This window comes from Scylla paramamosain, chromosome 28 (assembly GCF_035594125.1).
Source record: "Scylla paramamosain isolate STU-SP2022 chromosome 28, ASM3559412v1, whole genome shotgun sequence".
NCBI classification, from domain to species: domain Eukaryota; kingdom Metazoa; phylum Arthropoda; class Malacostraca; order Decapoda; family Portunidae; genus Scylla; species Scylla paramamosain.
Window position 1 is genome coordinate 4,782,501 of NC_087178.1, and position 10,000 is coordinate 4,792,500.

Genomic DNA, 10,000 nt, shown 5'->3' on the forward strand with positions numbered 1-10,000 from the left:
TCCACCATCATAATGCACTCTTCCGTTCCCCATATCGTTCTCTCTCTCTCTCTCTCTCTCTCTCTCTCTCTCTCTCTCTCTCTCTCTCTCTCTCTCTCTCTCTCTCTCTCTCTCTCTCCAAGATTCTGCTTCATCCTACTCTCTTCTTCCTTATCATGTTTTCTCCTAATGCACGCCTCTTCCCTAAGTTCGCTCTCTTTCTTCAGTATCCTTCCTCATGTCATCCTGTCCTCTCCCTCATCCTTCTCCGTTCACTCCAGATTACGAACTATTTTCTAAAGCCTCATTTTCTCCTCGCACTTGAACTGTTTTTTTAAAGGTCACGTATATGATTAGTCGCGTTCTCATGGGTGTTTTTTCCCACTGGTGACTGGTGACGTAGAGTACTTATTAAACTGTCACTCGTATCATGAAAACACCCTTGGTAACTCCAGCAACCTCCACCAGAGCGGCTGTGTTGAAAGGAGTGGAGATAAACGCAAGAAATGTTTACGAATAGGAGTCAATGTTGTAAACTTTAGGGTGTTGAGTCCAAATGTTACCCTTTCACTGCGAGGTGCAACAATCCAAAGCACTAGAGGCAATGCATGTACTCTTTATAAGGTTACACAAGAAAGAAAGCATAAAGAGAATATATTTTGCAATTTCCAGTCAGTACGATGTTTGAAGAAGGCTGCAGAACAAGAAGGGATGTCCCAGAGTTAGTTGTCCCAGTGTCGGTGATTAAGGAAAGCTGTACCAAATAGCAGGGAGAGAATTATTATTCTCTCTGGTGATAAGGAGATTGAGAAACCGCCCATCCCCCTTCTCTCTCTCTCTCTCTCTCTCTCTCTCTCTCTCTCTCTCTCTCTCTCTCTCTCTCTCTCTCTCTCTCTCTCTCTCTCTCTCTCTCTCTTTCTTTCTCTCTCATTCTAGAAGCAGTGAGTGACGTTACATTATCCCGCGCAAATGTAAACTCGAAATTTGTTTACAAGTACGAGAACGGAAACGACGAGTGAGAATTTCGCAAATGTATTCATAAGAACCTTCCTTTTAAAAGTTTGGGAAGCCTTGAAATTCCTCCCAAATAATGCCTCTCCCCTCTCTCTCTCCTCTCCCGAACCTCAGCCCTCTCCCAAGCCCCAACCTCCCATTCCCCGTATCGAACAAGAGGTGCATCACTCTTTCTTATCAATTCTCGCCCCAACGCCTTCCCTGCCTTGCCCAACCTGACGTAATGCACACACAAAGCTCGCGCCCTCCCTTCTTCTTCTTCTCCCTCTCTCTCTCTCTCTCTCTCTCTCTCTCTCTCTCTCTCTCTCTCTCTCTCTCTCTGATCACGTTGCCGCCTCACCGCTTCCATCCAAGACGTCGAATATTTTTTCTAGGGATTTATAAAGGGAAAATTTACATTATTTCTAGGTAGGGAATTTTCTAGGGATTTCTCAGGGAATTTCTTGGGCTTTCCAGGTGGTTTTACTCAAGGAATTTATAGGAAGAATATATCTGAGGATTTACTGGCGGGATTTGTGGAATTTTTCAATTTTTTTAGGGAGTTTAATTATTTAGGGCATTTCTCGGTGGGATTACTCAGGGAATTTAAGGGAAAATATACCAGAAGATTTCTCAATGGGATTTCTGTGGGGAAGTCTCTCTCTCTCTCTCTCTCTCTCTCTCTCTCTCTCTCTCTCTCTCTCTCTCTCTCTCTCTCTCTCTCTCTCTCTCTCTCTGGTGTTTAATAAGGGAATTTAGAGGGATTTCTGTGGAGGATTTTTTGTTTACTGATGATATTTGGGGAGAATTTCATACTTCTAGGGATTTCTGGGGAGGATTTCTTATTTTGGGGGATTTCTGAGGAGGATTTCTTATTTTGGGGGATTTATGGGGAGGATGTCTTATTTGAGGGGATTTCTTATTTTGGAGGATTTCTGAAGATAATTTCTTACCTCTGGGTATTTCTGGGGAAGATTTAATTCTGGAGATTTCTTTGAGGATTTATTGTTTCTTGAGGATTTTTTGGGGAGGATTTCTTACTTTTTGGAATTTTTGGGAAAGATTCTTTTTTACTTGAGATTTTTGAAGATTTCTTATTTTTGGGAATTTTTGGGGAGAATTTCTTGTTTCTGTAGAAGATTTTTTGTTTCATGGAGATTTTTAGGAAGATTTCTAATTTTTTTGGGGAATTTCTGGGAAGGGTTTTTTTTTTTTATTTCTTGGGGATTTTTGAGGAAGATTTCTTACTTTTGGGAATTTCTGGTAGGGATTTTTTCTAGCAGATTTTTAAGGAGAATTTATTTTCTGGGGATTTTTAGAGTGCTTTCTTATTTTAGGAATATTTCTAGGCATTTTCTAAGTATTTTTCTTAGGATTTCTTGTTTCTTTTCTTTTTTTTCTTTTTGGGGATATTTTACTTTATGAGGATTTCCAGGGAGGATTTTTTTTCATTTTGGGGGATTTCTCAGAGACTGGTCTTGGCCATGTCCAGTCAACCATCAGCCTCATAAACATATAAATAAATAAACAAAAAAAGAAGACAGTAAGGCAGAACTGTGGTCTGCCAAGAGCCACTTTTCAGGGCCAGTTTCATTATGCAGCATCACTGGGGGAGGGTAAGAGGAGGGGGGGGGCATAAAATTCAGGTCTAAGGGAAAAAGACCCCAAAATACAAATTCACAATGGAAATCCCTGGAGGTGAACAACACTCACCTCCCACTGGGTTTAGAATACAGGACCCTTGCTCTTCAATAATTTCAAGGGCACCGATTGTATGTGACTTCCCCAATGCACATTAAAGCAAGCCATCAACCAAAAAAAAAAAAAAAAAAAAAAAAAAAATTCATAGGGTTGCTTTAATCATCAACACACTTCAGGGAGGAGAGAAGGGAAAGAGTCACCAGGTATGAAGTGGGTAAGTAATCATCAGTAGTTTTTCATTTATTTTTTTCATCCTCAATTTTTTTTTTTTGTTTTTGTTTTTTTGTTTTCCCAGTTTGAGCAATGGGGTTTCATAAAAGGTAAATGTGTCCCCATGGCATCTAGAAATTTTATCGTCATTGGAAGCCGCACAGGTGAGTAAGCCACAGCACAGCCAGGTTAGGGTGCAAAGTAAATCAACTGCCGTATTTTTTGTTTGTTTTTTCTTCTTTTTTTAAGGCTTGGTTGGTTGTGGAAATGAGAGAGAGAGAGAGAGAGAGAGTTTTTTCTTCTTTTTTAGAGGCTTGGTTGGTTGTGGAAATGAGAGAGAGAGAGAGAGAGAGAGAGAGAGAGAGAGAGAGGAGAGAGAGAGAGAGAGAGAGAGGAGAGAGAGAGAGAGGAGAGAGAGAGAGAGATCAGAAAAACTACTATTCCTTGGGTCCTCTCAAAATAATTACTACTACTACTACTATTACTACTACTACTACTCCTACTACTACTACTACTACTCCTACTACTGCTACTACTACAACTACTACTATTGCTCCTCAGGTCTCAGGTAATGATAACCAAGCACTGCACCGCTCACCTGGACTCCTCTGCAGCACCTCAGTCTCTTGCTTCACTCTCCTCTGGAACTCTGTGACATCACCAAGTATGTACCAGACTTCAACACCTCTGCTGGACAGTGAAGAAAGGTCACACACAAATGGTCCCTGTAATAAATAGCTGTTGATTAAAAGGAAGATAGTAACATATATATTCACACATACACATGATTGGTGTGACCTTTCATTTTGTACACTACTGTGAGAAGTTGTAAGAACATAAAACTTTATAACCGCCTAGCATCTCAACATATTAAGTCTGTAATTTGGTAATGTATGTGTGTAGTATGTGTATTAGTTATATTAACCCTTTGACTGCTAATGCCACATATAATTTTATTTTTAGCAATCCCATGCAGGCAATTTTACTTACCAAAAATAAAGATTCAATTACTGAACAACTTTACTAGATCTTCAATGATACCTTTCGGTGTGAGTCTAGTCCTTCAAAACCCTCATCTAAACTTATTTTAAAACTGTAGTCTTTTCACCTCCTTCATGACCCAAGCCTCCCTTCACTACTTCCCCACCAGCAGCCCACTTTCATTTCCACCCTTCTTCCCCTTACACTCCACCTTCTAGCTTCTTCAAAATACACGCCTCCTTTCACTATATTCCCATCACTAGTCCCTTCTCTGCTTCCGCCCCCTTCCCTTCACATTCCACTGTCTTAGTCACTTCAAATCATACTCTTCCCTTCATCACTCCATCACCAACTCTACTTTTTCCCTCACATTCCACCTTCCCAGCCCCTTCAAAATAACAGTCCTCCCTTCACAAATCCCCATCACCTTCACCCTCTCCCCCTCACACTCCATCTTCTATCCCCATCACCACTTCCACCTTCTCCCTTTCACAATCCACCTTCTCATTCCCTTTAAAACACTACAGTTCTCCCCTCCATTCCTTTCCATCACCTATCCATTACCACATCACGCCATAAGGCAAGCTTTCCACAATCCTCCACGCACTTAGACGTTCCCCACAACACGAGTACTTACCAGAACGTTATAAAGACGAGAGCGCGGCTGGGTGTTTACAAGACGCTAGATGAAAACAATTAACAAGAAGAATCCTAAAGGTATAGGAAGAGGAGGCGAGGATCAGAAAAATGATATAAAGTAGTGATATCCTCGTGACAAAAACAAGTAATTGGACCCAAACAAGGGGTAAAAATATATCCAACATGAGTTTCTTTTTAAAGGTCACGTACGTACAATGGGGTACGAGGAGAAAGTGTGAAACGAAGATAAGGTGGGAAAAGAATGACAAGAGATACTAATGTTTCCTTTACATAAAATCGTAGGTCATGAAAAAAAAAAGTATTGGAAATTCAGGCACAAATAAAGTACGAGAAGGAAAACACAGGAAAATGTGAAACGAAAAATGGGGGAAAAAGAAAAAAGTAACATAAGCTCCTAATATTTACTTCGTAAAATATCATACGCCATAAAAAATAATAATAAATAATAACAATAATAATAATAAAAAGTATTGAGAGTTCAAGCGCAAGAGAGGTACGAGAAGGAAAACAGGAGAAAATGGGAAACGAAAAGGAAAATAAAAATAACATAAGTTACTAATATTACCTTTATTAAAAAAAAAAAAAAAACATCGCACGCCATGGAGAAAAAAATAAATAACGAATAAATATAATAACATATAATATAATAATAACGAATAAAAAAAGTCGAGGAAAAGAGGAACGACTTTATTTATTCACTCATTAATTTATGGAGACGAATTTCTTTTTCTTTTTTATTGTTTATTTGTTTATTAATTAATTAGTTTGTTTATTTATTCACTTATTCTATACGTGTCAGGGAGACCAGAGACGAATTTCCTTTCCTTTTCCTTCTATTTATTTATTTATTTATCCATTGACTTATCTGCTTAACTTTTCATCTGTCAGGGAGACCAGCTTAGGATTCAAGATGAGAAAGAAGAAATGAAAGAGGAGAAAATAAATAAATAAACTCTTACAACACCATTTCCAAAAAAGTAAACAAGAATAAAAAAAGTAAGCAAAAGAAAAGTAAACCAAAATAGTAAACAAAAAAGTAAACAAAAAAAAGGAAACCCCCCCCAAAAAAAAAGTAAAAAAGAACCAAAAAAGTAAATTGAATCTGGCGCAAAACCACATGTACTATTTCTTCGGCTCATGCATTGCTCTACGCCTCACTGTACCTTACTTGTTTTTATGGCCTACCTACGAGTTGTCTTTAAGAAAATATCATTAGTTTATGTAAGGTTAGGTTAGTTTATTTATTATTTTTTCCCTCTCCGCTTAGCATTTTCTCCTGTTTTCCTTCACGTACCTCTCTTATGCCTGATCTTCGTTATTTATTTTTTTTCTCCATGGCGTACAATGTTTTTTTCTTTTTTTAATAAAGGTAATAATATTAGTAGCTTATGTTATTTTTATTTTCCTTTTCGTTTCCCATTTTCTCCTGTTTTCCTTCTCGTACCTCTCTTGTGCTTGAACTCTCAATACTTTTTATTATTATTATTGTTATTATTTATTATTATTTTTTATGGCGTATGATATTTTACGAAGGAAATATTAGGAGCTTATGTTACTTTTTTTTTCTTTTTCCCCCCTTTTCGTTTCACATTTTCCTGTGTTTTCCTTCTCGTACTTTATTTGTGCCTGAATTTCCAATACTTTTTTTTCTTTTTTTCATGACCTACGATTTTATGTAAAGGAAACATTAGTATCTCTTGTCATTCTTTTCCCACCTTATCTTCGTTTCACACTTTCTCCTCGTACCCCATTGTACGTACGTGACCTTTAAAAAGAAACTCATGTTGGATATATTTTTACCCCTTGTTTGGGTCCAATTACTTGTTTTTGTCACGAGGATATCACTACTTTATATAATTTTTCTGATCCTCGCCTCCTCTTCCTATACCTTTAGGATTCTTCTTGTTAATTGTTTTCATCTAGCGTCTTGTAAACACCCAGCCGCGCTCTCGTCTTTATAACGTTCTGGTAAGTACTCGTACTCGTGTTGTGGGGAACGTCTAAGTGCGTGGAGGATTGTCTTATGGCGTGATGTGGTAATGGATAGGTGATGGAAAGGAATGGAGGGGAGAACTGTAGTGTTTTAAAGGGAATGAGAAGGTGGACTGTGAAAGGGAGAAGGTGGAAGTGGTGATGGGGATAGAAGATGGAGTGTGAGGGGGAGAGGGTGAAAGTGATGGGGATTTGTGAAGGGAGGACTGTTATTTTGAAGGGGCTGGGAAGGTGGAATGTGAGGAAAAAGTAGAGTTGGTGATGGAGTGATGAAGGGAAGAGTATGATTTAAAGTAACTAAGACAGTGGAATGTGAAGGGAAGGGGGCGGAAGCAGAGAAGGGACTAGTGATGGGAATATAGTGAAAGGAGGCGTGTATTTTGAAGAAGCTAGAAGGTGGAGTGTAAGGGGAAGAAGGGTGGAAATGAAAGTGGGCTGCTGGTGGGGAAGTAGTGAAGGAAGGCTTGGGTCATGAAGGAGGTGAACAGATGAAATGTGAAGAAGAAATAGAAGTGATGAAGGAGCCTTGAGAGTGTGGTGAGGAATGTGTTGTGACGGGAATGGGAAGGAAAGGTGGATGTATTGATAGAATGGTGAATGGCGCTTAGAAGATGAGTGTGAGGACGAAGTGAAGGTGGCGATACTGGAATGGTGAAGAGAGTTGATCATATGAAGCGAAGACATGATTGAAAGTCGCTGTGGGTGCTGGAATGTGGATAGATTAGCATGTGAAGTGCGGATAATGGGTGGAGGCCCGCACGATGGAGTGGCAAGAGTGCTGTGTATTAGTCACCGACAGACACGAAGATGGCATTAAAGAAACACGAGGGAGGGGATATCATAAATTCATGTGGAATATGTGGGTTAGAGGAGGAAGAGGAGGAAGAAGAGGAGCAGGTGGAGGAGGAGGAGTAGAAATAAATGACTAGGCTGCCTCATTTCCCTTCCGTCAGTTCCTCAGTAGACATGTCCCGCCAGCAACTCCTCTTTCGCCCTCCTGACCATCGCCTGAGCTGTCCCCTCCTGCTGCTGCTCCTCGGTGAGTGACGCCTCCTCACTCCTGCAGGACCCATCACACCACACTACTTACAATTTCATCCCATTCCTAGTTTCCCCTTCTGATTTGGCGGTAGGTTTCAATATCATCGTTTCTTGTTTTTTTTCTCTCATATTTTTCAGTCTCCTTATTCATTTTTCATCCTCAGGCATCATCGTTATCTAGTATCTCTTTGCACGTTATTTCTCCTCCTCCTCCTCCTCCTCCTCCTCCTCCTCCTCCTCCTCCTCCTCCTCCTCCTCTTCTTCCTTTTCCTATTTCTGTCCCCGCGTTCCTCGAGGTCACAACATCATATTTTCATTTTCATAGATGGAAATGACACGAGCCTTTTAGTTTTAATGAAAAATAGGAACCTTCTTCTTATCAGCCCCAGAAAAGGACCACCTCGTAAGACCACAAATGAGGACCCGTATTCCTAACTGCTTCTATCTCTCTCTCTCTCTCTCTCTCTCTCTCTCTCTCTCTCTCTCTCTCTCTCTCTCTCTCTCTCTCTGCTACTACTATTCTTTTCTTTTTTTCCCTTTCCTCTTATTTTTTTTCCCAACACGCCGAACGAGAAATTTTTCCTCTAAGCAGCCAGGAGTGGAAACAAATGTCTTACCGTGTTTTCCTTTCTTTGTCTCTTCCAGGCAGCTTTCCCTTCCTTTCTCCCATGCTCTCTTGCTTTATCATGATTTCCCTCTCTTTTTCTCTTTCCTCGTCCTTGTAGACTCTTCTTCTCTCTTTTTGTTTCGCCCATGTTTCTTCGCCTTGTCTTTCCATTTTCTTTCGTGATTAAATCTCTCTCTCTCTCTCTCTCTCTCTCTCTCTCTCTCTCTCTCTCTCTCTCTCTCTCTCTCTCTCTCTCTCTCTCTCTCTCTCTCTCTCGTTGCATAGAGTCGTGGAGCCAGTGCGTTCCTTATTTTCCACTCAGCCTTCCACCTCTTCTGATCCTCGGTGGATTAACTCATCGGCATGCAAAAAACTTTCATATGAAGGGCGGCGGTTGACTTAAAGGAAAGGGATCAACTTAAACAATTCAGAGAGAGAGAGAGAGAGAGAGAGAGAGAGAGAGCCGAAAGGTGTGCTACGATACATGTCCGAGGAAACACGTGCAGAGAGAGTTCGTCCGTTGAGGAAGTTAGTTGGTCATTTAAATGGTAATGACTTGCACTCTCCTTTGGACATCGCTGTGGATGTTTGGTAACAGTGTCCGTTTGAAGGAATGTTGGTGTCAGCTCCCCAGTTCCTCTTTGAAGTCTTCTTGTCTTCTTGTCAATTATAACGCCACTTGAATAAGAAATAGAATCATACTCTTGAATTCCGTCTGACCTCTTTAATAAGCAGCAGTGGAAGTTCTTTGTGGTTCTCAAGGACTCTTGTTTTTTTTTTTTTTTATGTAAGAGGGAGTTTCTGGTCAAGGGCAACAAAAAAGCTGAAGAAAAAGCCTACTTAAGGTCGCATTCCCCAAAAAGTAGTCAAAATTATCCCAGTAGTCATGATTCTAGTGATAGTTTAGCAAGAATTCTGCTTTAACAACAGGAAAGTTAGGTATGAGAACGCTGGCAATCATCTGTGTGTCCTCTGAAGACAATCCTGATGAGAGAAAGCTAATGGGGGTTATATTACACGGTTTTCATGGACTTTCTCGTGATTCCAGCGATAGTTTAGCAAGGATTCTGCAATAACATGAAAATCAGGTATGAGAAAAGTAGTAATCATCCCTGCTACCTTAGAAAATCGTCCTCATGAGATAAAAAAATAAATTTCTTAGGATATTTTCACGATTCCAGCGACAGTTTACGAAGAATTCTGCATCAACGACAGAAAAAAAGAAGAAAAAAAACCACGTATGGAAACACCGCCAATCATCCCTATGACCCTTAAAAACAGTCATGGGAGAAAGTTAAGCTGTCTAAGAGTGCATACCATATTGCATCTTCTCACGCTCTGTAAATCGGAAAGTTGTGGTGGGGTTGACGGTGATGGCGGGGCTGGGGGCTGCCTTCATGAAGATAACGGACTGTCAGGGAAGGAAACTAGACACTGGGAATTATATGGAGTGTTGGGAGGAGAGTCTCGCGTGGGAAAAAGGGACTTGACGCGTAAACAAGCTTCCCGTGAGAGAGAGAGAGAGAGAGAGAGAGAGAGAGAGAGAGAGAGAGAGAGAGAGAGAGAGAGAGAGAGAGAGAGAGAGAGAGAGAGAGAATTTTGATATTTTTGGGAGACTGACGAAAAGACGCTTTGTTTTTGAGCAACTTAATTAAACAGGGAAATGGAAAACAATGAATTAATGTTGCGTTATAATTGTTGTTATTACTACATTTCTTATACGAATTATTAGCACTGAGATACATTTTTCTACGATATCCTTGATCATAAGTAAATTGAAATACGGTCATTTGTGATTCCTCTCATCTCTTCATTACCAAAGTTTCTAAATTGACA

At 40.1% G+C, this 10,000-nt stretch overlaps 1 protein-coding gene and 1 long non-coding RNA gene across 2 annotated transcripts in view; both read left to right on the forward strand.

The window, feature by feature from the left end:
* LOC135114762 (uncharacterized) overlaps positions 1-3,901 on the forward strand; it is a 4,817-nt gene extending 916 nt beyond the window's left edge. Inside the window, exons 2-3 of the long non-coding RNA XR_010275667.1 lie at positions 2,969-3,047; positions 3,445-3,901. This is a non-coding gene — a long non-coding RNA (uncharacterized LOC135114762). The remainder of the gene's footprint in view (positions 1-2,968; positions 3,048-3,444) is intronic.
* Positions 3,902-7,267: 3,366 nt separating this feature from the next.
* LOC135115118 (uncharacterized) overlaps positions 7,268-10,000 on the forward strand; it is a 20,648-nt gene continuing 17,915 nt past the window's right edge. Inside the window, exon 1 of the mRNA XM_064031619.1 lies at positions 7,268-7,555. Coding sequence (XP_063887689.1) covers positions 7,438-7,555 — 118 coding nt within the window. The 5' untranslated portion in view covers positions 7,268-7,437. The remainder of the gene's footprint in view (positions 7,556-10,000) is intronic.